General features: G+C 44.6%; 1 protein-coding gene across 1 annotated transcript; it reads right to left on the bottom strand.

The window, feature by feature from the left end:
- Positions 1–27,904, bottom strand: LOC106806603 (titin-like). Its single transcript, XM_014808601.1, has 54 exons — positions 27,579–27,904; positions 26,833–26,995; positions 26,246–26,376; positions 25,090–25,638; positions 24,544–24,690; positions 24,250–24,402; positions 23,813–23,956; positions 23,113–23,415; positions 22,794–22,952; positions 22,483–22,626; positions 22,144–22,296; positions 21,831–21,974; positions 21,420–21,578; positions 20,974–21,114; positions 20,466–20,624; positions 19,923–20,066; positions 19,177–19,473; positions 18,527–18,832; positions 18,003–18,161; positions 17,608–17,751; positions 17,115–17,270; positions 16,756–16,899; positions 16,319–16,477; positions 15,455–15,850; positions 14,971–15,114; positions 14,572–14,829; positions 14,106–14,249; positions 13,360–13,629; positions 13,082–13,225; positions 12,595–12,867; positions 12,264–12,407; positions 11,745–11,996; positions 11,425–11,568; positions 10,675–11,091; positions 10,101–10,352; positions 9,319–9,717; positions 8,686–8,829; positions 7,694–7,866; positions 7,456–7,552; positions 7,136–7,279; positions 6,490–6,759; positions 5,306–5,608; positions 4,642–5,055; positions 4,261–4,404; positions 3,910–4,071; positions 3,599–3,703; positions 3,113–3,310; positions 2,800–2,904; positions 2,532–2,585; positions 1,482–1,679; positions 1,238–1,342; positions 836–1,033; positions 547–651; positions 1–278 (listed from the first exon to the last, which is right to left on the bottom strand). Exons 1-54 carry the CDS (start codon positions 27,862–27,864, stop codon positions 1–3), a joined length of 10,878 nt encoding a protein of 3,625 aa, XP_014664087.1. The 5' UTR covers positions 27,865–27,904.

Below are 27,904 nucleotides of genomic sequence, written 5' to 3'. Positions count from 1 at the left end.
CTATTTATTATTTCCCTTCAAAGTCACATTTCTTATCTCTTCTTCATTATGATTATGGTAAATTAACCCCACGATGCTTACCAGGTCGTTGGAGTTGCGTCGGAACTTGGGTGGTTCTCCCCTTTCAGGACTAGGCATCAATGCTAGGCCACCTGTTGTTTCATCCCTGCCATACTTGTTTACAGCAACACACTTGTATTCCCCAACATCTTCAGGCCAGGTTTGAGTAATGTCCATTTCAACATGTCCAAAGTCAAGGTTGGTTCTGTATTTTGTACCTAATGATTGGAGATTTTTAGTGTCAATACAGGCAATAGAACCTCAATGAGTAGACCTCTGTAAACTTTATAACAAATGCAATTACATTGGCATGTAGCACTAATCCACGAAATGGACAATTAATGTCAATGGACAAGATTCTTGTCTTCACATATTTTTATTATATTAAGACATGCACATGATTAGTGTTTTGTGAAAGAGCATTACACTCAAAAGATATTCCCAATTTTTACGAGATCACATGCATATTACGAATAGTACGTATACCAGTTGGAAGAGGTTTCCCGTTGAAGAACCATGCAACAACCATGGTTGGATCGTTAATTGGTATCAGTTTGGCATCCAAGTGTGCTGGTGTGTTTTCTGGTACAACTACATGAATACAGAAAACAAATTTGCATAAAATAGTTCAAATGATTTACTTTCACACACAGCTAGATATCTCGTGGAATGCACATCAAAATTCGTGTACTATAACTATTATATTTCACTTTCGAAGTCACATTTTTTATCTCTTCTTCATTATGATTATGGTAAATTAACCCATGATGCTTACCAGGTCGTTGGAGTTGCGTCGTGAACTTGGGTGGTTCTCCCCTTTCAGGACTAGGCTTCACATTGAGTCCACCTGCTGTCTCATCCATGCCCCACTTGTTCACAGCAACACACTTGTATTCACCAACATCTTCAGGCCAGGTTTGAGTAATGTCCAGTTCAACGAGTCCAAAGTCATACTTTGGTATATACTTGGTGCCTATAAAACCCAAAATATACATAATGCGAAACCTAGCAGAATTAACTCTCTTTCACTCTTTCATATCCTACTCATCGCAATGCCATCTCTCAGAATAAATCTCGCAATATCACAATTATATATATATATATATGTTAATTCATATATACATGTTTGTAATATATTAACAGTATTATAGGTATGTATCATGATAGTAAAGCCTACCCGAGATGAGAGGCTCTCCCTTGAAGAACCATTGCACATTCATCGTTGGATCATTGACCGGAACCAGTTGTGCTTCAAGGTGGGTTGGCTGACCTTCCATGACCTCTGCAGCACACAACATGCGTAATTAACACGACAGCTCACGATAACCGCTCTCAAGGCTATTCCCCATTCCCCCGCAACATCTCACGCTCAGCACAGACGTTCGCTTCAAAGACTGATGCGTGGGCACGCGCGCACAAACCTGGAGTCGGCAGCTGCGTGACAAACTTCGGCGGTTCGCCCTTCTCGACTGCGGGTATGATGTTGACCGCTCCGACCGTCTCGTCCTGGCCCCATCTGTTGGTGGCGACGCACTTGTACTCGCCGACATCCTCCGGCCACGTTGGTGAGACGTCCAGCTTCACGAGACCGATGTCGTACTCCGTCACGAATCTGCTTCCTACACACGACGCCGCGAAACAAACGCAAAATGTATTGCAGAATCGATGCGCGTAGACCGATGAATTGCACCCTGAAAATTTGTTATAAGCTGAAGCCATACTAGGTGCGAAATCCTAAAATAGCGTCAGATTATATAACTTTCTAGGAGACGAATTATTGGTCTAAGATACGCACACTTTACAGTGACATGCGAATGGAGAAAAATTGGTGAATCGATAATTGACACATGCTGTACCGTAGAAATCAATTTCTTAAAGGCACACTTAACACAACGTGAGTGGTATTAGTTAATAACCACGTATACAATTATTTGTTTATCAACAGTGCATAATGTATAATGCAATAATGATCTAACCATTCAAGCCAACAGTGCCTGGACACATAATATTTACGATATTAAGCTTATACTCGCAAGACAAATAAACAGAATTCAGGTTTTATAAAACATATAGAACATGACCCAAAACAGATCCCACCACCAAGAACTGATAGAGACATGAGGTAATTAAGTTTCATAAGAGTCCATGTTGTAAATCTACTAAACACATATTGAACACAAGTTCATGATATAAACGTACAGATAAATAAATCACAACAGATCCCACCACCAAGTACTGAGAGATTTATGAGATAGTAAGATAAGGTTCAAAACAGACCGCGTCACCATGTCGTAAATTTACAAGACACACATAGAATGTTAGTAAGTGATAGTAGTGAGTGAAAGGGTGTGTAACTACTATTAAAATACAGGTAATAAATTGACCCTAAAGTAAATAGATTTCTGAGAGCCACCAGAGCTTAGAATTACACCACAGAAAGGGACTGATATTTGTACATCTGTACTGCATACCCCACTGACGTAACCGCTTCATATAACACCTTTTCCTCAGATAATCTAGACCGGCTGCATACAAAAAGCAAGATTTTACAGCTCGCATGCAGGACTGTGCTGTAACTAAATGTATTCACGACATAAATGTGAGGCAATACACAGCGCACAAGCTTAACTGTGTGACTTTATTGTTATCATTATAGGACGGGAATGCAATCATATTCATCACAATACTAATAACACCTTTTTGGAAACTGCTGCAGATGGTAATGATATTTGGACATACCGACATGGAGTGGTTCTCCATTGAAGAACCACGTCACTCTCATGGTTGGATCTCCGACTGGTATGAGCTTCGCCTCTAGGTGAGTGACATCACCCTCTGGTACATCTACACAAAACACATGAGAGCGGTCTATGTAACCAATCTATCACGACACCACATGAGCTCAGTTTCTACTGACTGTGTCCAAGCGAAATAACTACAAACCCGCATCCATGCGCTACAGTCTGCAATCGAATTTAATTAAGTGAGTAAGTGTTAAAAGGATAATGTTTGCGCTGCAACGGATAATCTGGATCGTGCATAGATGTCTTACCAACTGTTGGCAGCTGAGTGACAAACTTTGGCGGCTCGCCAACTTCCTGGATGGGTGTTACACTGAGATTTCCTGTAGTCTGGTCCTGTCCCCACTTGTTAATGGCAACACACGTATACTCGGCAACATCCTCTGGCCATGCAGGGTTAATGTCCAACCATACGAGTCCGAAGTCATACATTGTCGTTAATCGAGTGCCTGTAAGAGAGATAATTATCACAATAGTCAGTTCGATTTATAGGGGACCTATTCCATGCATATCTTACATGTCTCAGATGGTCTTGGAACTCAAAAAATCGTCTGGTTTAACGTGAGAATCGGTTTTGATGGCGTACGTTTGGAGTTTAGAGTTGACCGTAACATGCTATATATAGATCTGTGGTTTCCTTTGCTAGAGAGAAAATATGGAACAGTGTCCTCAGAATGAATTTGGTTTTCACTAGGGAAACTCAAAAAATACTACCAAAAGTGCAAAGTAAAACATACCTAGATTGAATGGTTCTCCATTGCGGAACCAGTGCACTCTCATAGTTGGGTCTCCAATTGGCACAAGTCTGGCTTCAAGGTGAGCTGGTGCACCCTCTGTTACAACTGTAGAAGCAAAGAATAGTATAATATTACTTATTAGCATATTTAGTTACAAAATTCTCACTCGAACTTTTCTAGCGTCATTTTAGGACCTTTAATATTTAAATTCGACCTAAAATACATCGGCACGGTTAAAAATATTATCATGTTTATTCTTAAAACAAGTGTAAATAAAAAATGTGACTAATAATTTAGATGAAGAAGCATACCTGGACTTGTTAGAGGGACGATAAACTTCGGTGGTTCGCCTGCATCTGCCGGCTCTTCTGGGTGTTTTGGCCTATCCATGGCATCCTCCAAATCTTTTATCTTCTGCATACCTGCCCTCATGCTCTCTGGAAGCTGTGTGTCCATGAGCAATGCTGTCTTTGCTGTTAAAGAAAGTCATCCTTATTTACTGAAAGTCATTCTTATTTACTAAAAGTCATTATTATATACTGAAAATTCTAGAAAATTTAATGCAAATTTTACATTTCATCAAATAGCATAGGTTAGTTTATCAATTTTTGCTTTTGTAAGCAGAAAAAATATAAACGGTGTCATGAAAAAATAATACTTACGTGTACACTTGATAATTGCCTTTGTCTCGGCCTGACCGTACTTGTTGGTAGCAACACACTTGTATTCGCCAGTGTCCTCGTCATATACTGGTGAGATGTCGATCGTCACAAAGCCAAAGTCAAAGACGGTCTTAAATCTGCTGCCTATAAACAGCATAAGCATGTATAAGCGTATATACAGCATTTTCATTTGAAATGGATTTTATTTAATTAATTAAATTTATAAAAGTATTCTGAATTTTTCACATAGACGTATATATAAAAAAAACGACATGGCAATGCAGGAACAACACAGGTGCTCTTCGACAAAATGCGTTTAAAACAAAAATCAAAAAACAAAAAACAATGACGTCTGCGATTCAAACGCCGGTCGACTCGTACCGATCGTTAGCGGCTCCCCGTTGAAGAACCACTCGACGTACAGGTCGGGGTCACCGACCGGGATCACCCTGGCTTCGTTGTGACAGCTATCTCCCTCGGTCAGATCCGTGATGTCGTTGAGCGGCACGATGAACTCCGGCGGCTGTCCGGCGACCTCCTCGGGTGCGGCCGGCCCCGGGTACTTTGGCGCGTTGTCGAGATCCTGGATCTTGTTCATCGCCTCCTCCATGCCCGGCGGCAGCTGCGTGTCGTAGATGACGTTGCGCTTGCCCGAGCAGGAGAGCGGCGCGCGCGAGAACGCCTCGCCGTACTTGTTGTAGACGCGGCACACGTACTCGCCCTGGTCCTCCGGGTAGACGGGGTTGATGTCGAGGATCGTGAAGCCAAAGTCGAGGATCGTCTTGAAGCGGTGACCTTTTGGGAGAGGTGAAGAGAGGACAACGTGATGATTGACAAATGAAGATCAACAATAGAAGATTGACAAAAGAAGATTGACAAAAGAAGGTAAACAAAAGAAGAGCCACAAAAGAAGGTCGAAAAAAGAAGATTGACAAAAGAAGACTGACAAAAGAAGATTGCACAGCACCCAAGTACATTTACAAACATGAATCTCTTTTCGTGTGGTTCTGCATAGAAACGTGTGAGACAATACGTAAACGCTTACCGCTCCTGACGGGCTTTCCGTTGAAAAACCATTCTGTTCTCAGATCTGGATCCTTGGACGGCTCTACGCGGCCCTCAAAGTGGCCACTGTCTCCCTCGTTCAAGCCTTCGATTGGCATCAACTCCTGCGTGAACCACGGTGGTTGACCTGTAAGGTCATCGCCGCATTTCAGTGTTGCGCGAGCAAAGTCCTCTCCAATGTCATTCCATGCCCTGCAGACATATTCACCAGTGTCCCTCGGGAAGCAGTTGCTGATATCCAAGATGACAAAACCAAAGTCGTGTATTCCCTTGTGTCTGTGACCTGTAAACGGAAAAACTAGAGTGTGAAAAATTATACAAAAATAAAGGAGTAGTACAAAGAGTAGAACAAAGAGTAAATTAAGGAAAAATAAGTATAAAGTAACCATTGCGAGAGTTTTCCAGTGTTTCCACCACTTTCATGACACCTACCGTTATTGCTTTAGTAACAGCAATTGTCTAGAGTAACAATAAAATGTAACCTTCATATTCACCGAAAACTGCCAGTTTCGAACTAATCGTTTTTGTAAACATTCGTTTTCTGCCATTTTGAACTAACAGGAAGTATGGATTAGATTGTGGCACCACCGCTTATCTGCCATAGACATAGTACAGGCATGCACTTGTTTTCAATTCATCACCGACACAAATACAAGTTTACCAATTCTGCCATTATGCATTATCGGCATACGATAAAATTTATTGCTGTTACGATGTGGTCAAATCCATTTTTCTATGCTATAACTGCATAAAATCTTAGTATTTTTAATGTTGGTGTAATCAGTGATATTTCCGCTGTCAGGTGAGAATATATTCAGCTTTATTTAGTTTTTCTGAGCAAAAATTTCGCAATAATCGTTTTAATCGTGCCTCTCAAAATCTAAACTAAAAAACTAAAAAATGCAGAAAGACAAAGCACAATAATGAATACATGGAATATATATATAAGTGATCTTGCTACCACTCGTAGCCACTATGCGAAATACAAAGTAGATACTACAAGCCCATACGTTGTGAACGCTGTCGCTACACTGTGTTACGTACTTCGCAAATGTCTTGTCCACAAACTTTCAGCCACCCGTTTGTTCAATAACCACCAACCAACTACATCGCTAAAACGCCTAAGACCTCACGACAATTAACGCAAGGCACTGAATCACTCACTGGCTTCTAGTGGCTCGTTGTTCAAGAACCACTCAATCTGCACCGTCGGGTCGTTGATGGGCTCCAAGCGTGCCTCAAAGTGAGCCGAGTCATTCTCGTGTATGTCCACGTTGTCGGGCTGCGTGATGAAACGCGGAGGTTCTCTCGGCACAAACTCTCCTTCGCCCGGCATGCTCGGACCGGGAGCAAGCGACGCCTCGAGGTCGTTGATCTTGTCGGCGATTCTCTGCTGATCGGGTAGATTCGTCTGGCTGAGAATGCTCAGCTTTGCTGTGTAGAGACACGAGTAATGTCACGAGACTGTGTAATCTCACGAATAGGAAACCGATTCACTGTAGATTAGTCTTTACAACGTGAAAGTAAAATAACACATAATAACAACACAATAATATTAAAAATAATTTAAAAATTTAAAAACTATATTATATATTATTATAGGAATCAATTTAAAGTGTTTGTGTGGAGTCAGATTAGTTTTTATTATGTGAAATCCTACTCCCGTGAAGTACATTTCATGCATAACGTCGAACAATCGATTGATCGACTGACCGACCAGGTGACCAACATCTGATTCAAAAACGTAGATAACTGTCCCATGCGTAGCGGCGACGGCTAACACAGGTTTCAATTTACGTGAGACACTTACGTGCGATTTTCAGCTCGCATTTGGTCATGTCCTCTCCGGCAGGGTTCCTGGCCCTGCACATGTATTCTCCCGTGTACTCGGGCAGCAGGAACTGTACCTCCAGTACGACAAAGCCAAAGTCGTGGATTGTTCTGAACCTGTGACCTGGAAGAAGCAATCGGAATGACGATTCAGTAACATTGTAACATGCTTAACATATGTAACATACATCGTAATAAATAACTCTCATAAAACCCAGTTTTTATTTATATTGCCACACCCACAGAGGTCATGCACTGTTATTTGTCTATGTGCGAAATCTATTTCCAATGAGTACGTACTTGCTTCTAGTGGTTCACCGTTGAAGAACCACTCAACTTCCAGAGTTGGATCATTAAGTGGTTCCAGTCTGGCTTCAAGATGGACACTCTCACCCTCCTGAAAGCAGAAAATTAACCACTCGTTTTACAATAGAATCGGCTCAACTTCTGATCTCCAAATTTATAAACCTTAACAAAATCAAACTGAAATCAACTCGGGCTGCTTCGAAAATAGCATCTAAACGATAATAGTACTCACAGTCAGGTCGAGATAGGTCTGCAGTTCGGTGATGAACTTTGGTGGCTGCAATTCCTTCTCTGCAGACGGCTCCCTAGCAAAGCGCAATGCCGAATCGTCTTCCATCTCCTTGATCTTCTCAACCAGTCGCTGATGCTCTGGCAAGTTGGTGCTCGTCACGATCGCCGACTTTGCTGCAAGTGTCACGAACAACAACGCTATTTTTTCTAGCTCCGTTTCAGCACATCACAGTGATTTCATCTAATTTTGCTTGCATCTACTGCTCACAGCGCAGCGGCCACAGTTCTTTCTGGTATCGATTAAGTGGTCCTATGGTGCAATGTTATTGTAAAACCATTTCCACTACAACGTACACCCCACGTACGCACGTTCACTGTGCTCCGCCGACACATCGTTCACGTTATGTTGTCCATGCAGCTACATATGCTAATATGTATTGCTGATTGCGATAACATCACTGTTTGTTCACTCGAGTAAACATGACACATTGATGTGTACTTTGCTCCGTCATATAATATGTCATTGAAAGAAAGTGGTTTTACGGCATGGCATCCAGACAAAAACTGATAGATGATAGATGTATGTAGTGCAAGGCCAAAGGAGGTGTGTTTTAGATGACACCAATCAGTAGATTGCTTGCTCGGTAAATCAATTTTTCAGTTACTATGATTTAATTTCCACCACTCAGAGCTTGCCCTGTTATGACAGTCAATACTATTATATTTCTTCGCTACCTCATCCCTGCATAAAAACGACCAAGAACCCATCTAATCAGTAGGTGCTACATCGTGCTATATTATGAGTGTGAACAGGGACTCCCCTACTCTTAAATGAACAACTGCTAACAGTTTGAGTCATAAGAACCACATAACAACAACAACAACAATGACAACAACAACAACAACAACAACAACAACAACAACAACAACAACAACAACAACAACAACAATGATAATAATAGCAATAATTCTAAATAAACAGGTATAACATACGTTGTGCAGTCAGAGATCCGGTTGTAGTGTCTTCTCCCTGTGGGTTGTAGGCTCTGCAGACATATTCCCCGGAGTCTTCCGGGTTAACTCCCTCAATCTCCAGAACAACAAAGCCAAAGTCGTGAATCATCTTGACTCGAGAAGCTAAAATAAAAAAACAAGGCTTGATTATTTAAAAGCACAAGTTTTTTCGTAGAAGGATGGTGTGGATGCCTTCCAAGAGCTGGATAGTGCCTACTTATAATTACACGAGAGGGAAATCAACAATTTGGCATACCTTATAGATGCTAACATTTTCTAGCATTTACTACTTACTTACTTACATCTTCAAATACCAACTAAACGTTGAAGAGCCACGCTACAAACCGAGTCAAACACCAACGTTGAAGTGCCATGCTATAAATCGCCAAACACCAACTAAACGTTGAAGAGCCATGCTATAAACCATAAACATCAACTAAACGTTGAAGTGCCATGTTATAAACCATCAACACCGACTAAACGTTACAGAGCCACGCAATTAACGGTCAAACATCAACTAAACGTTGTAGTGTCTCACTATAAACCGCCAAACACCAACTAAACGTTGAAGAGCCACGCTATAAACCATCAAACACCGACCAAGCATCTCACCGGCTTCGACGGGCTGTCCGTCGTGGTACCACTCGACGACGAGCTCCGGATCATTGATCGGCACGAGGCGCGCCTCGAAGTGCGCGTGGTCTCCCTCGACGAGGTTCGGCAGGTGCTGCAGCTGCGTGAGGAAGCGCGGAGGCTCCTTCGCCGTCTCTGGCACGTAGCGCGCCTGCGGCTCCTTGTCCGCTTCCAGCATCTGTATCTGGTCGAGTCCCTCCGGGTGCAGCGGGCCTGTGTAGATGCTCGGCATGCCAGCGCACTTCACCGTCGCCGTGGTGAGCGCCTCGCCGACAGCGTTGTAGGCGCGCGCCATGTAGACGCCCGTGTGCTCGGGCTGCACGTTGTTGATGTCGAGACCCGCGTAGCCAAAGTCGAACGTCGTCGAGTAGCGCGTGCCTGAAAGATGCGGGCGGCGAAGGTTTTAGTTTGTAACCGTTTAAACTAATCTCTAACTCTAATTCGATTCGTACCTCGTGTACCGCGTGCCTGTGAAAACGCGAGCGTGCGAAGGTTTTGGTTTGTAACCGTGTTTTGTGAACTCTAATTTTTATTCGCATGTCATGTACCTCGTGCCCGGAAAATGCAAACACGTGGGCTTCGGTTAGTGTTTCGTAACATTATAAGTAATTTCTAACTCTGATTCTATTCTAATTTCCGTCTTCATTCTTCTCTAATTTCTATTTGTAAATGAGAAAAGCACAGGTCGTATTCGGCCAGTGTTAGTGTTTTGTAACAGTTTAACATCAGCGATCAGCCGCCAGGGGGTGGAAGTCACGTACCGGCCACGAGTGGCTCTCCGTTGAAGTACCACTCGACCTTCAGGTTGGGGTCGTTGAGCGGCTCGACGCGTCCGCTCAGGTGAGCGACGCCGCCCTCTACGAGGTTGTCGACGTTCTCCAGCGGCGTCGTCCACACGGGCTTCCTGTAGAACTCCTCGGGAACATGGCGCACCCGCTCTGGCTTGTCCTCCAACTGACGGATCTTGTCCAGACCCTCGGGGAACATCGTCTCGCCGTAGATGCTGGGCTTGCCTGTGGCGAGGAGCGGAGGGGGAGCGTTAGCGGTGCTGCTACCACCGACACCGTTTCTCGTACTCGAACGAATGCAATGTATTGAACAATGTGTTGAAATCAAAACAATGAAATCTCCACAAACGAGAGTAGTATGATTCGGTCAGCAATTAATCGTGTACCTCTGGGCAATTATCATCCTGAATTTTTTCAGGATCTCACCTGCTTTCTGATTAATTGAAAATTTTATTTGATAATTTCATTATGGTGAAAGAATGCTTTTTGAACTAGCAGGCAAACAGAAAAGTTCTATGAATCAGTGAGTAATAGCAGAGCCACCTACCGGCACACTTCAGCGTCGCCGAGGTGAAAGCTTCGCCGACCTCGTTGAACGCGCGGCACACGTACAGGCCCTCGTCCTCTGGGTAGACGGTCGCGATGTCGGCCCTCACATAACCAAAGTCGTGCATCGTCGTGAAACGCGTGCCGGACGGCAGCGGTTCGCCATTCCTGTACCACTCCACCTGCATCTTCGGGTCGTTGGTCGGCTCGAGGCGCGCCTCGAACGCGGCGCTGTCACCCTCGCGCAGGTTGTCGATGTTCTGCACCTGCGTGACGAACACTGGCTTCTGCTTGTGCTCCTCGGGAACCCAGATCTCGTGAATGGCGCGGCGAGCAGCGAGGTCCTCGAGGTCCTTCAGCTCCTCGATGGCCTGAGGTCCGGCGGGGTGCGTCGTATCCAGGTAGATGCTCTTCTTACCTGCACGACGGAATCACCAAGCCATGATATATACATGTTACTATGGTTATATTTGTTATTATTATATTTAGATATTATTATATATATATATATATGTGTCATTATAGTTATAGTTTATTTACCGCGTCACGACTCTAACGTTCTCTTTCTTCAACTTAGATTGTCGCGCTGTCACTTTAATTCATGCTATGAGGAATGATGTTAAGCAAAAATGTGTCAAATTGGCTGAAAATGTTTAAGTCTTTTTTAGGTTTAATCTTAGTTTAGTTATTTGAAAGTTGGTTTTAAGTTTCGTATTTTAACGTGCATATTTCGTGTCCGTTCTCGACGCACCTGTGCAGTGTAGTGTAGCAGAGGTGACTGCTTCACCCATGTCGTTGGTGGCCCTGCACACGTAGACGCCGCTGTCCTCGGGGTTCGTGTAGAGGATCTCCAGTGTAACGTAGCCAAAGTCGTGCGTCGGCTTGAAGCGGTGACCTGCGCGACACAATAACCCTCATAGTAAAAGCGAAATTCAATCATGACTGCACACACACAAGCACATCACACATCCACATAAGTGATAGGGTTACACTACCTAGACATTACATTACGATGGTGCCGTTACGTTATGTACTTCCACCAATTGTCACCGGCGATGTGATGATGCTCACCTGCAACGAGTGGCTGTCCATTGAAGAACCACTCCACTTTCATCTTCGGGTCGGTGGCTGGCTCTAGCTGGCATTCGAAGAACGACCTCTGGTTCTCAGAGCATTCGATGTTCGGGATTTGCGTGATGAATATCGGCTTCTGTCCGAGTCTCTCCGGTGACTCTCTCACTGGGCGTCTCTGGTAGGATTCCAGCCTCTGAATGGCCTGCAAGCCTTCTGGGTGGATCGTGTGCAAATACATGCTCTCCTTGGCTGTAGAACAAAGAATAATCGTTAAATATATCGACCAGTTACCCTGTCATTGGACACAATCATATATGCATAAATGCAAAGAAGATACATGCAACAACATACGTGAAACAAGATACTATCAATAGTAGGCGTTCAAACATGTCAACACAACCATCACACAAATGTGCAGTACACTGCTTACAATGTATGTACTTATTATTTAATCGTGCTTATGCGCATATACTTCATGTATCATATATTAGGATACTTGAATTCCTGTTCACTTACGTTGGCATCTGACCGTTGATCCGGAAGTGGCCTCTCCAGCTTTATTCACTGCACGGCAGGTATAGACACCCTCATCCTCGGGGATAGCCGGGAAGATGTCGAGAGCCACGTATCCAAAGTCATTCATGGTGTTGATGCGGTTACCTGTATTTGTAAATGTACACATAAGATTGACGATGTGAGACATACGTTATTGTAGAACAAGAGCGTTGCTCCAGCCAGTTAGTGACTGGCTAGTAAACGTTCACTGTAAGAGTGAATAGATCGACGAAAACAATACACTGTCATGCTCTGTCACTTGGAAATACTCGAATTCGCAAAACGGGCCTACCGTAATCGAGAGGCACTCCGTTCTTGTACCACTCGACCTTCATGTTGGGGTCACCGATTGGCACGAGCCTTCCCTCGACGTGCAGGCGGCTTCCTTCGACGAGGTCCACCGACGGCTGCAGGGGGGTCGTGAACGTGGGACGCGGCCACGCAGGCTCCGCCTCTCCCCACGTCGGCCTCCTAGCCTTCTGCGCCTGATACGCTTCGAGCTGATCGATCTCGTCGGCGGCCTTGGAGTCGGGTAGCTGGGTTTCTAGGATTAGTCCCTTCAAAGCTGCAGAAAGAAAAATTCAAGAGTTGCTACCAGCTGTGTCTTCGCTTTAGTCATCACAATCTTACATACGCCCAGAAAATGGATAAAATCAATGAAAAAGTTAGTACATAATAAGTAAGTTGTAAGTAGTATAATAAGTAATAAGTATATTATAATAAACAAGTAATGAAGATCGAAAAGCAATATTGTGATCGCGCTGAATTTCCACGCTTACGGTGCACGCGAAGAGACGCCGTCGTGAAGGCTTCACCAGCCTTGTTCCACGCTCGGCACATGTAAACGCCAGAGTCGTCGTCCTTGGTGTCGCCAATGTCCAACGCGACAAATCCAAAGTCGTGGTACGGCGTGATGCGGTTCGCTGCAAGGCAAAATGAGTAATCGCAAAAGTCCTTCAGACCGTTCCGAAATACCAGAAGATGAAAATGCCACCATTCGCTTAATTCATCACCGTATACTTTCACGATCGTTCTCACCGAATGTCAAAAAGCTTACCGGCTTCTAGCGGCTTTCCATTGAAGTACCACTCGACCTTCAGGTCGGGATCGTTCGCCGGTTCCAGCCTGGCTTCAAAGTGAGCTTTCTGTCTCTCCACGAGGTTAGCAACGTCCTTGATGTGCGTCGTGAACACCGGCTTCGGATAGAGCAGGTCGGCCTCGAACGGCTTTCTGGCGCGCTGCCGCCCGTACTCTTCCAGATTCTGGATCTTCTCGACGATCTGAGCTTCGTCCGGCAATCCGCTTGTGTATACGATTCCCGCTTTGTCTGAAAGTGTAACACGTTTTACACGTACCATCCACTCGTGTCGTGCAGTAAACTCGGTTCTCGTCGCGTCGTGAAAATCTACTCATGTCGTGGGAAATCGAAACGGTAAGGAATTGTGTAGAGACGTGCTTTGTCAAGCTTGATTCTCATTGCTTCATAAAATACGTGAAGATCACTTTTATAAAGTAGCGAGAATTCTTTCCGAAATGGAAAGGAACCATATAGACACGTGGTTTGTCAAGCTCGAATCTCATCGCTTCATATAAATCGTCAAGATCACTTTCACGAAGTATCAAGAATTTCTTTCAGATAACGAAAAGGAATCACGTAGAGACGTGGTTCGTAAATCTCGATGTTCGTCGCTTCACAAGTATCGTGAAGATCACTTTCACTTTCGCAAAGTATCTAGAATTCTTCCCGAGTCAAGGAAACATGGTTAGAAACGTGGTTTGATTGCAGATGCTGTCGGTACGTACCTTGCACGTGGAGAACGGCTCTCGTCTGATCCTCGCCGACATTGTTCACCGCACGGCAGACGTACTCCCCGGAGTCCTCCGGGTAAACGTAGAGAATATCCAACACGACGTAGCCAAAGTCATGCATCGGTCTGAATCGATGACCTGAATAGACATGCCGACGCGTCATCGTAACCGTGCGAAGACACGACGTCAATTTCACGAATCGAGATATATAAGACGATCGTGAGATAATCATAAAATTAATAACTCGTAAAAGTGCGAAATGACGTTACCCATGTATTATCATGAAATCCAGTGAACTCGTTTCGACATATATACGAAGACATTACTCCACGTTACATTTTCATTACATTGTACATACATTACCCGCACGCTGTGATGAAATATTATTTTGCGGCGTGTACTGGGAACGCACCGTTGTATGTAGCGGTGTGTGTGTGTGTGTGTGTGGTGTGTAACGTACCGTGTTCAAGAGGCTTTCCGTTGTGGTACCACTCGATCTGCATGTTGGGATCGTTGTGCGGCTCGAGTCTGGCCTCAAAGTGCACACCCTGGCTCTCCTTCGCGTTCGGCAAGTCTCGCAGCTGGGTAACGAACTGTGGTTTCTGTGTCGATTTGACTTCCTCGGGCCAGTCCTTACGAGAATCCTTTGGATGCTCTAGGTACTTAATTTGCTGAAGACCTTCTGGGTGCTGTGACTCGTAGGAGATGCCAGATTTGCCTACAGAGATGGACACAGTAAGCATATATTGGATAAACACCTTTTTTTACGTCAGTATCAGTAATATACGCATCGGTATAATGTAACAAATATTTTTGCACACGTAACATACAAGGTGTACATTCACGTAATTGTTATTACCTCTGCATCCGAGTTGAGCAGTCGTGGTTGCCTGCCCGTATTTGTTGGTGGCTTTGCACACGTACTCGCCCGTATCCTCTGGGTAGACGTACAGGATGTCGAGAACAACGAAGCCAAAATCGTGGATAGTCCTGAATCTGTGACCTACAGAAAGAAAAAAAATGTCATCAGAAAACAAACGTTCATTTTTGCAACCCGCGCATTTACTTCAGTAGTAACTCAACCAATGTTAATCACTATTTCTACTCATTAAACGTACGACTATACTGCAACGTATCAGCAATTAAAGAGCAATAATCAACAAAGCAGAAAATAGCAATTATATTCAGCTATCAGCAAGAGCGATTATAACCAGAGTGCTTCTTGCACAGAATTACGTGTCAATCGCTGCAGACAGATGGATCGATAAAGCACGCGCGCATACACACACACACGCACACACACACGCACACACACGCACACCCACTCCTCCCGTAACACTCACCTGTCTTCAGCGGCTCGCCGTCGAAGAACCACTCGACGACAAGATCCGGATCGTTGGCGGGCTCGAGCCGCGCCTCAAAGTGCGCTCCGGATCCCTCGGCGACGTGCGGCACGTCGCGCAGCTTGCTCGTGAAGACGGGCGCGCGGCCCGTCGTGCGCTCCTCGCTCGGACGCAGCCGCCGAGGCTGCTCGAGGTGGCGCAGCTGCGTGAGTCCCTCCGGATGCTGGGTCGTCCAGTCGATCGGCCGGTCGCCCATGCACTCGAGCGTTGTGCGGTTGTGGTCCTCGCCGTAGTCGTTGACGGCGCGGCAGATGTACTCGCCGGAGTCCTCCGGGTAGACGGGGTTGATGTCGAGCGCGACGAAGCCGAAGTCGTGCAGCGGCCGGAATCGCGAGCCTGGAAGACGAGCGGCGAGATAGAGCGTGAGAGTGTGTTTTGCGGTAGGTGAGCGTGAGTGCGTTTTGTGGTAGAATAGCGAGAGTAGGCATGAGTGGAGAATAACTGAATTGATTTATCCATCCAGCGTTACTGGAAGGTACGTTGTGCTCTAGCCAGACCGTGAGTGATTTTCGTGGTAGGCGAGAGTATTTCTGGTAGATAATAACTGGATTGATCTATGCGTCTAGCGTTACAGATAGGCACGTTCACCTCTAGCTAGACCGTGAGTGCGTTTGTAACTTTTTGCTTGGTACTGGATTGTAGCAGAGTTGACAATTACGTGTGCATGCGGGAAAAACGTGCATGAACTCATCTACCTTAACAGACCTAGCAACAATATCGAAGCCGGTAGCATATCGGTATTCCGCCTAAACGGACGGGTCGAGCAGATCTTGCCTGGGGCTTAACGAAAAGCAGAATGCTCACCTGTTTTGAGTGGCTGTCCGTTGTGGTACCACTCCACTCTCAGGATCGGATCGTCTGTCGGCTCTAGGCGACACTCAAAGTGAGCAGTCTTACCCTGCATGAGCCCATGCTGCGGGCGCAGTGGTGTCAGGAACTTGGGTCGCATGCCCGTCTTCTTTGCTAAAATTAAGTAACAGTAAATCATTATATAATTAAATCATAACATAAAATATCAGAAATGATGTAGAATACAGCTGAACTTACCAATTATAATGCTTACAGCATTTCATATAGTGTATGCATAATATTGTAGTATAGGTTCGGTTCCATGTAGTAACTGTTTACACATTAGTTACAGTTTAGTAAAGTTTAACTGAACACAAAACGTACTTTTTCCCCATATAACTTCTTAGTAACTTAAATTGCAAACACTTGTCAATGCAAAACCCATAACTTACCAGTGCACTGCAGTGGTGCAGAGCTTTGAGCCTGGCCATAATCGTTTGTCACCTGGCACGTGTAGGTACCAGTGTCTTCCACCTCAGTTGGCTTAATGTCAAGTGCGGCTATGCCAAAGTCTGTTGAAGGTCTGAATCGCGTGCCTGTAAAAGCACATGCCATTTAATGAAATCTTAGGCAAGAAAATTCCAGGTATCATCAGCTGGTTGTCTGCCAAAGCTCAAATGTTAGCATTTTGCAATATTATTCTACAACAAACACACTAGAGAACGAATTGCTTTGCAACGATTTAGGAAAATGATCAAACTAATTATCAAACAAATCTACTTGACAAATTATCCTGCAACGCGATACGTACCGACGGGGATGGGCTGACCGTCATGGAACCACTCTACCCTAACTCCAGGGTCTCTTGCTGGTTCATAACGGGCCTCGAATCTGCATGGGTATCCCTCACGTATCGTCCTCGCCTGTATGGGACTGACGAACACTGGAGGCTGCGGCCTTTCCTTGGCTGTTAAAAAACGCACTCACATTTAAGATCCAATCGAGTGAAGTTTGTGGATTTGCATCGACACATCGACACGTGCAATTTTGCGACACACATATATACTACGATTAACATGCACTGCTGATTATATGCATTCATGGCTAGGTTACTATTATATTTATATCTATATATATTTACTATCATATTGATTATATGCATTCATGGCTAGGTTACTATTATATTTATATCTATATATATTTACTATCATATTGATTATATGCATTCATGGCTAGGTTACTATTATATTTATATCTATATATATTTACTATCATATTGATTATATGCATTATGCAACTCTTACGTTCTACTCCCATGGTTGCAGACGACTGCGCTGTTCCAAAGTCGTTTGTCACCTTGCAGACGTACATGCCAGCATCTGCGGGCACCAGTGGGTTGATGTCCAGTGTGGCAATGCCAAACTCTAGGCTCGTCCTGTGTCTCGGTCCTGCAGTAATAGAGCGACAGATTCCCATAACCGTTATTCTCAGACGCGTATATTAGATGCATACGTATGTATGTATACATAGTCGTATGTATATACAGAAGCATGTGCAAGTATGCCATTTGCAAGACGTACGACGGTCACACACATACATAGCAGTGCATGGATACGTATCCATATACATGTATAAAATTTTCATGTGGACAGCTTTTCGGACATTTAAGGTAAGATTTAGGTTGGTTAGGTTAGCTCACCATCTACAATAGGTACTCCATCGTGGAACCACTCTGCCCTCAATGTCGGGTCGTTAGCTGGCTCTACCTTACACTGGAAGTGTGCGGCCATGCCTTCTTTCATGCCTGGCAGATGGTTCAGTGCACTAACAAACACTGGTCGCCTCGTGCCTTGGTCAGCTGCAGCAAAAAACACACGTATCTATTCAGCATGATGAAATTCAGCAAGCCACGGGATATAACATCCACGTGCATAGCAAAACGCTACGCGATGGCTACAATTATCTATACATGCTGGTACGTACATTAACACATATCAAGGAAGTTGCCCTAATATACGAATTAACCCTAACCATATTTTGCCTTTGGGGGGCGTAAAGGCATGTACGGTGTGTTTTCTGGTTGGAAAGTGACTGCCATTGACTATGTGATGCATCTACGTTTCTCTAGGGGGAGGCAACTTCCCAGCTTGCTGGCCTGCTAGCTACAGCCCTGCATATATATATACTACACATACTAGCATGTATATGAATGTGTTTACGTACATATGACTTCGAGCGTGGCCGTCGCGATGGCTTCTCCATAATCGTTCCAAGCTCTGCAGGTGTACACTCCAGAGTCCTCCGTATAGCAAGGACTGATGTCCAGAGCGACGAAGCCAAAGTCAAACAGCGGTCGGAAGCGGGTTCCGATCTTCAGCGGGAATCCATTGTGGAACCACTCCACCCTCAGCTTGGGATCCTGGTGCGGCTCGACTCTCGCTTCGAAGTGGGCCAGCTTGCCGTCGATGATGCCCAACTGGTTGTTCAGTGGGTTGATGAACACTGGTTTGTTACCAGTAGTCTCCTTGGCTGCAGGTACGAAATTAAACAAACACGTCACACGACTGTCTACGGTGCAACTACGTGGCTCTGCATAATGGAAACTAACCAAGTTTGTAACCGTACGTACATCAGCATCGACCCAAACCGCGTACGCATGGGGCGCTTATAACGACAAATTGTACTCCTTTACCAGCTCTCGTATTTAAATCATTATTAACCCAAATTTTATTTTGTACAAAAACATTTTTTACAATTTAACTTTAACAGTTTAACAGAATTTTTTACAAACGTTACAATAATATCTCCCCTGCTTTACCGGCCGAATCACAAAGTTAAACACCGTGAGATCGTCGAACTGTCGCATAACTCACGTGCGCAGGTGAGTTGAGCCGAGGTCTGGGCGCTGCCCCACTCGGTCGTGATCTGGCAGGTGATGAGTCCGGAGTCCTCCTTGTGTACGGGAGAAATCTCGAGAGCCGCGACACCAAAGTCCTGCGACGTCCTGTAGCGTGATCCGTGCGGTATCGGCTCGCCGTTGAGGAACCACTCAACCTTGACGGGCGCGTCCTTGGGCGTGAAGTGGCACTCGAAGCGCACGGACTTGCCCTCGTCGGCGGTCTGCGCGTGCAGCGGCGACACGAACACGGGCGGCTTTGGCTGCACTTTGGCTGTTGGTGGCAAACGCAAACAGACGTGAGCATCGTCAGACGACGCAAGAGAATGGCGGAACGTATGCTCGCCAATTGGATCATTGAACATCGTGAGAGCACGGAATGGTGGAACTTATGCTCATGGATGGGTCGTTAAATGACGCAAGAGCAAAGAATGGCGGAACTTATGCTCGCGAATTGGTTCATTGAATGACGCGAGAGCAAGGAATGGCAGAACGTATGTTCGTGGATGGGTCGTTGAACAACGCGAGAGTGAAGAATGGCGGAACCTACGCTCGCGGGAGGGTCATGGAACGACGCGAAAGCAAAGAATGGCAGAACCTATGCTCGTGGATGGGTCGTTGAATGACGCAAGAGCAAAGAATAGTCGAACGCTCGTGGATGGAAATGTCTTTTTAGTTAATGATGCTTTTAACAAATTTTATAGTATAGGTGGTTTAACTTACCATCTACTCTCATGCTGGCAGAGGTCTGGGTCGTGCCGTACTGGTTTGTGAACTTGCATGTGTACACACCGCTGTCGCCTCTTCCGAGAGGGCTGATATCCAGGGTAGCAACACCATGCTCTAGTTTTGTCCTATGTCTGGGACCTAGAACATTACAGAGATGACAATTCATTAGTAAACTGTGTTTTGGGGTGTTTAGTAGTAATTGCAATACAAACACATTAATACTTTCGTGCAAAGAAACTAAAAAATTGAAAAGAAGCAAGTGCATGTGTGGCTGTGTCTGTGTACGTGCGTCCGTGCGTCCGTGCGTGCGTGCATGCGTGCATGCGTGCATGTGTGTGTGTGTCTGTGCGTGCGTGCATGCATGCGTGCGTGCGTGCGTGCGTGCATGCGTGCGTGCATGTGTGTGTGTCTGTCTGTGTGTGCGTGCATGCGTGCGTGCGTGCGCGTCCGTGTCCATGAGTGTTTGCATATTGCACGTGTGATGCACATGTGTGCGAGCAAGCTTCGCAGTAGCATCGTGCTCTTGTAGCATCGTACCATCAACGATGGGTAGTCCGTCGTGGAACCACTCTGCACGCAGCGTCTCGTCTGTGCCTGGCTCGGCCCTGCACTCAAAGTGAGCGGACATGTCTTCCAGCATGTTCGGCAGGTGGTTGAGTGGGCCAGTGATGCGCGGACGCCTGGCAGAGTCGTCGACTGCAAGAAAATCGATCAAATGCATGAGCTCACGCGAACACAAACTTACCAATGCATATCATAAACATAACGTGTGGCATTGACTTTGTGAAATACATCTTCACGATTCTGCTTTAATTATTATAATATTTATATTGTGATATCAAGGTTTTATCTGAGTGAGTTTCGAATTGTTTTCTTCTGAATTCTGAATTTTGATTATTGAATTTGAATTATGTGAACATAACTACAACAGACTTAGAGATTATAAAAGCAAAGTTATATCATTGTATAATATTTTACTTAAGAAACAGACTTAAGAAAGTAGACAAGTTAACTAATTGAAATTTTATAAATAGAGAGGACTTACTGCATTCCAGTATGCAGGTGGAGAATGCTTCTCCATAGTCGTTATACGCTCTGCACACATATTCTCCATTATCCTCCAGATAGCAGGGGCTAATGTCCAAGGCAACAAAGCCAAAGTCAAACAGAGGCCTGAATCTAGATCCTGTGAAAAGATAATATATTTTTAATGATATTATAAAGATTTACATAGCATGAATTAATATCCACAGTCAAAACGAGGCCGGAATATAGAACGTCAACGAAGAAGAGAATTTTTAATATTACAAAGACTTAGCACTATTACATATAAGTTACCTTACAACAACATACAACAAGTACAGGCGACATGTGTATACACATTTATATACAGAGTATACATATAGTTATGGTAGCATTGATATGCGTAAGGCCTTTGTTAAATGTTTACAATAGTACGTGGTTGTATCATAACATGTGATTCCTGCTTACCAACTTTAAGGGGTCTTCCGTTACAGAACCATTCCACCTTCAGCTTAGGGTCCTGGTGAGGTTCAACACGAGCCTCAAAGTGGGCCAGCTTTCCCTCAACAATTCCCATCTGGTTATTTAGTGGACTGATAAACACTGGTGCCTTGCCCTCAAGTTTCTCTGCAAATCAAAATCGAAACCAATAAATATGCATATTTTCAGAGTGATACGTGTTCAACAATTCTAGCCACAATCTAATTCTTCATGCAATTTTATAGTGGCATTGGTTATGGCATTGCCGCAAGAACAGGCATAGGTAATGGCAAGAACATATGTATACGTTGTATTTTTTAACGTAATCTCAATGTATATAATAATATATGTAATCGTATAGTTACGTTCGTGGTAACAGCGGCAAAGATCAGCACTTACCGTTAACGGTTAAGCTAGCTGAGGTATCATCATCACCCCACTCTGTGGTGATGTGGCAGCTGTACACGCCAGAGTCCTCCAGGTGAACTGGATTAATCTCCAACACTGCTACACCAAAGTCTTGTTTCGTCTTGAATCTGGCACCTGCAAACATGTGAGCACGTGAATAACTCCTCTACGACAACAACTACAAAGAAAATCTCGCATCCCGATACTCTGCAACTACCCTACTTACAAGAGTATCCTGTGTATTTAGCAAATACTAGCACACACGCACATAACATGGGTATCGTGATTAAGCACGCGCGCTTACCGACGGGTATTGGCTGCCCGTTGTGGTACCACTGAATAGTGACGTGGTCTCGGGCTGGCTCGTAGCGACATTCGAATATCACTTTCTTGCCTTCGTCGGCAGTCTGGGCTCGCAGCGTTGATACAAACGTTGGGGGCTTAGGTTGCACTTTGGCTGCAATAGAAAATACATGAATACGTGATCAAAATGAAAAAACAACATTGATTATGTGTAATTATCCACATTTCTAATTTCAGTAATATTATAGCGTGTTAATCATTTGGATTTATATCTCAGAGATATTCTCCTCTGTTCGGAGTTTACTGATTTGTGGTATGGTCAGGAGGTTAATTCACTTACGTAGCACGTGCATGGAGCCCGATGTATTGCTACTGCCATACTCGTTAGTAACCTTGCAGATATATACACCAGCATCTCCAGGCACCAGTGGGTTGATGTCTAGTGAGGCCAGTCCAAACTCCAGATTTGTCCTGTGTCTCGGTCCTAATGAGATTAGAGTAGACAACAATGAATAATTATCATAATCCTATACATCCTAACTATCCTTACAAATAACCAGCTCATTTCTGTATTAATCAGAGAGGTCTATCGAAAGACTCGTAAAAATAGTAAAAGCCTATCGGTATCAGGGTACATGTCCATCATCGTACCATTCACAATGGGCTTTCCATCGTGGAACCACTCTGCTCTCAGTGTTGGGTCGTTGGCCGGCTCCACTCTGCACTCAAAGTGGGCTGCCTGTCCTTCCTGCATGCCTGGCAGGTCGTTCAGTTGGCTGACAAACACTGGTCTCTTCGTTCCTTCCTCGCCTGAAATTTTTTACAGACGTGCGACTGATCGATAAACAACATTAACTCAACTTCACCACATCTATAATATATATTAACATATATCTATAATAGATTATAATCTAGGCTATATATCAGCCGAACAAGTGATTACACCGAAGACTGGATAGTTGGCACTCACCGAAGCACTCCAGCGTAGCGGACGTTGTTGCCTGGCCATACTCGTTGGTGGCCTTGCACACGTAGATGGCAGAATCCTCTGGGTAGACAGGGCATATGTCGAGAGCCACGAAGCCAAAGTCGAACAGCGGCTTGAAGCGCGAGCCGATCTTCAGCGGCGCTCCGTTGCAGAACCACTCCACCTTCAGTTTCGGGTCGTGGTGGGGTTCGACGCGCGCCTCGAAGTGGGCCAGTCCGCCCTCCTTCAGGCCCAGCTGGTTGTTCAGTGGGTTGATGAACACTGGCCTGTTGCCAATGTCTGTTGCTGTGATAAATTAAGGCAGAAATCGTAAACCGTGTTCACACGTAGATAGGATGACTAGAGTTTGTCATGTAGATGGGATAGCCAACATTTTGCAATGTTGGCAAAATGACCAGTCTGCCATATAAGCAGACCGACCATTGTCTGTCATTTAGATAAAATCTCTAATTCGTTGTGTCGATAGATTGACCAGCTTGCCACACAGATACAGATAAAATTACCAGAGTTTGCCATATAGATAAAATTACCACAGCGTGACATGTATATAAGAGGATCATCGTTAGCTATATAGGATATGATGGCCACGGGTGAACACTTTTTTATTACTATCAACAGTTATTACGATCGTCTTACATGCCATTTCTGATCTTACAAATTCAATCGTTATTGTTGCACTTACGTGCGCAGTGCATGTTAGCAGAGCTCGTCACAGAGCCACCCTTGTTGGTGATCCTGCACGTGATTACTCCACTGTCTTCGGGTAGCACCGGTGAAATGTCCAGTGTCGCCACTCCCGGTCTCTGTCCTGTTATAAACCTGCCACCTGTGCATCGATAACATGCATGGTTTAGTGAACTTGCTCTAATGATTACACGACATAAACTATATGCAATCACACACACGCAAACACACACGGGCACACACGCACGCACGCACGCACGCACGCACGCACGCACGCACACATTTATTCACGTCACTTATACACAAGGTGAATAGGCATAGTACATTGAAGAAGTAAGGGTGGTGTTGCAACTAAACACCAAAAGTATCAGTTAGCAAATTAACGAGAACCTTGAAATGGTTTAGTAATAAACGAGTCGTGTGATGTTATCTTACCAACGGGTATAGGTTTGCCATTGTGGAACCATTCCACAATGATGTCTTTGTCATCAGCTGGTGTGAAGTGCACCTCAAAGTGGGCACTGTCTCCCTCCTTTAGGTTCGATAAGTCTTTTAGGCCCTGTACTAATGTTGGCCTTGTTGCTACGGCTGAAAAATCGAGCATTAAAAAAACGATTATTGAAAACTAGTTACAACTCTATACTACATTTTTAAGTTATGCGCCTTACACGATGTAAGAACAACATTAACGACAAATCAGAGAGGTAGGATGCCATCGTATATACATACATTCAACTCTCAACGTAGCACTAGTGTAGGCCTCGCCCGAAGAGGTGGTGGCCTTGCACGTGTAAACACCAGAGTCCTCAACGTAGGCCTCTGTGATTGTCAGTCTAACCATTCCACTGGGTGAAATTTCCATCTGGAAGCGCGGACCTGACGAAAATAGAAATGAATTAAACGATTGCTGCATAGAAAATGGACATGGATTAATAAATTGCTCAAATTAATGCATCAACGAAGCCAGTATCGTACCCTTATATCTTTCACCGTAACTCCATTAATAGCCATGCAATTAAATATTTATTATATTATTATTTATTCTCATGTATATTACAATTATTCATACACACATATGTATGTATGTATGTATATATATATATACTAGAAATATGAAAACAACGGCGTGCACCGTAACTCCATTAATAGCCATGCAATTAAATATTTATTATATTATTATTTATTCTCATATATATTACAATTAATCATACACAAATATGTATGTATGTATGTATATATATATATTTATATATATATAATCTGCATTTAACATACCTTGTGTGATCGGCTTTCCATTAGCATACCACAGTATGCGCAGTGACGGCTCGCTCACTGGTTCAACCTGGCATTCGAATACAGCCCTCTGCCTCTCGGGCAGTCTCGAGATGTTGTTCAGCTGCGTCAGGAAGAGAGGCCTGGGCGCGGGCGCCGGGACGTGCACCTCCGGCTCGGGCTCGGTCACAATGTACCTCTCCCTCGCCACGGGCTTCAGCCAGATCGTCTCGCCCTGCTCGTCCTCCGCGTGATGCTCGAACTTCGTCGGCTTCAAGTAGATGGTCTCGCGTCTCGTCTCGACGACGGGCTTCTTCTGCCAGAACGGGTAGACATTCTTCTCCTCCCAGTCCCTCTCGGTGGAGGTGACCTCGCGCTGCTGCGTGTGCCTCACCTCCTTCAGTCGGATGTCCTCGTGCGACTCTCTGCGCTCGTACCTGGCCATCTCGACCGGCTTGAGCCAGATCGTCTCGCCCGAGTCGCCGGGACCTCTCGGCTTGACCTTGCCCGTCGGCAGGTAGATCTCTCTGTACTCCACTGGTTTGTGGTCAACTAGAAAACACGATGTGCGTGCAGGTGAAGCAGTTGTGTGAAGAAAGATTGACTGAGGCCGTGTCTGTATCATGCGCTGCGGTACGGCGTAACGTGCAGGACATATTTACGCTTACATTCCCGTCAGCACCACAGGATTGGCACGTATAAAGCAAAACAGTTATCAGGGAGTTTTCCAGGTGCTTTCCAGGACTAAAACAGGTAAGAATATGCGAAAATTCCAGCGCAGGGAGCGATATATCAATTGTTAACAAGACAGTGTTGAACGTGATAAAGGTCCATTTTCCGTGACCACAACATTTTAACTAAACACGGACTTTGCCCATGGTATCAGGGACCACTCAGTGATTACTGAACACACCGTTACATGGAGACAATTTTACCGCGCCCGAGAAAAAGATGAGCTCAGTTTCAAGGACTACTTAGTGCCACACACAATAATAGCCTGTTGTCCAGGTCTTTCCAGCATCACACATTACTTTCCATGACATTCCACATTTGGAAAATGGCAACTTCAAAAGTCCACGACTTTCTAGGGTGTCCCCCACCCCCCGCCTCACTCACCAGTGACTCACTCACTCATTCACTCACTCACTCACTCACTCACCGTGCACATCGAGCTTGCCCCTGGTTGTAACGCTGCCAGCCACGTTTATGGCTGTGCACTCATACCAGGCTGCATCATCTCTGCGGCAGCGTGGCATAACCAGCATAGAAGTTCCATCGTGTGAGTCAATCCTGATAGCAACGAGACGTCGGTGTTATCTCACGACTAAATTTGTCACGCGTGTTGATATAAACTTGCATAGTTATATCTGCTAGTTATAACTGATAGTTATCAGATAACTGTTTAACCGGGCAGACAAACATAGACTTCCACGTAACATTTCAATCGCACCTGATTTGAAGATCAACTGACGCAAACAAATGGATTGCAAACTAGAACCGCATCCCACTGCATTACTGTATAACTAATGTTGAGATTAACAAACTGTTAATGAATAAATCTAATTAATTGAATTTCTTTACTGATGATTATCAGCACATTATTTGGTTGACATACATACTTACTACACTAATAATTACAACTCCATTGTACTACTTGGGATAAGGAAAGTATAATTAATTGCGTAAACTCCAATATCATCATTCATTATCACGTTGTTCATCACTTCCATTCACTAGTATACTTACTGTATGTCACGACTTGGTACAATCTGGATACCGTCCTTGTGCCAAGTCAGGGTAGGGGTAGGTTCACCCACTGCGCGGCAATGGAAAGTCACATGCTCTCCCTCATTAGCCCTTACAGATGGGAAATGCTCGACAAACTTGGGTGGCATCACTCTCTCTCGTGCTACGTAAAGCAAACACGAAATTAACTTTCTAACCCTAGACATGATAGATGGGGTTTTTTATACCATATTATCTATCACAGACATTCTATCTTTACCTTAAACGGAAAAAAACGAGAGAATCAATGCTTTTGAACCAAACTGCAATCTTTGAACCAAAAAATCCTTCATGGTACTCCCGAGCTACACAAACGTTAACAAATTTACTATTAAAATTTTGTGATAACCACAATAACTAAACCGAAGTAATAAGAGATCACTGCGACAACCTTAATATTAAAACGTCACTTCATGAAATCATCTTCACAACTATTTACGATTTATCTGGCAATACGAAAGCCCTATACCATAGATACATTATATATACATATCCATAATACATAATATATTAACTATACTATACTATTATGTATACTAATACATACGATTTAACTATTTTCTTCCAACGGGGCGAATATATATATATATTTGTGATTATTTACTCCTGATATATATATATATATATATATATATATATATATATATATATATATATATAATACCAGCCAAGCATAGCGATGCAGTTAAAGCTGCACGGACACTTACGGACGACGGTGAGTTTCACGGAGAATGACGACTCGCCCATCGGGTTGCGTGCGACACAGATGTACGATCCGGCGTCGCGCACGTCCGCCGCGAAGATGAGCAGCGAGTGCACGCCGTACTCGTTCACGGTCACCTTGTGCGCGGCGTCGTCCGACACGAGCACGTCGTTGTGGTACCACTCGACGTCCGGGTACGGCCGGCCCGTCACGCGGCAGTCGAAGCGCACCAGCTGGCCCTCGCGGCACTCGACGTCTCCCGGAACCTTCGCGAAGCCCGGTCCGAGCATGTGCTCGCCCGTCGCGACGTCGATCTGCTTCGAGGGCCGG

This window comes from Priapulus caudatus, unplaced genomic scaffold (assembly GCF_000485595.1).
Source record: "Priapulus caudatus unplaced genomic scaffold, Priapulus_caudatus-5.0.1 Scaffold9, whole genome shotgun sequence".
Lineage (NCBI taxonomy): Eukaryota > Metazoa > Priapulida > Priapulimorpha > Priapulimorphida > Priapulidae > Priapulus > Priapulus caudatus.
This window is presented reverse-complemented; position numbering and strand designations above follow the sequence as displayed.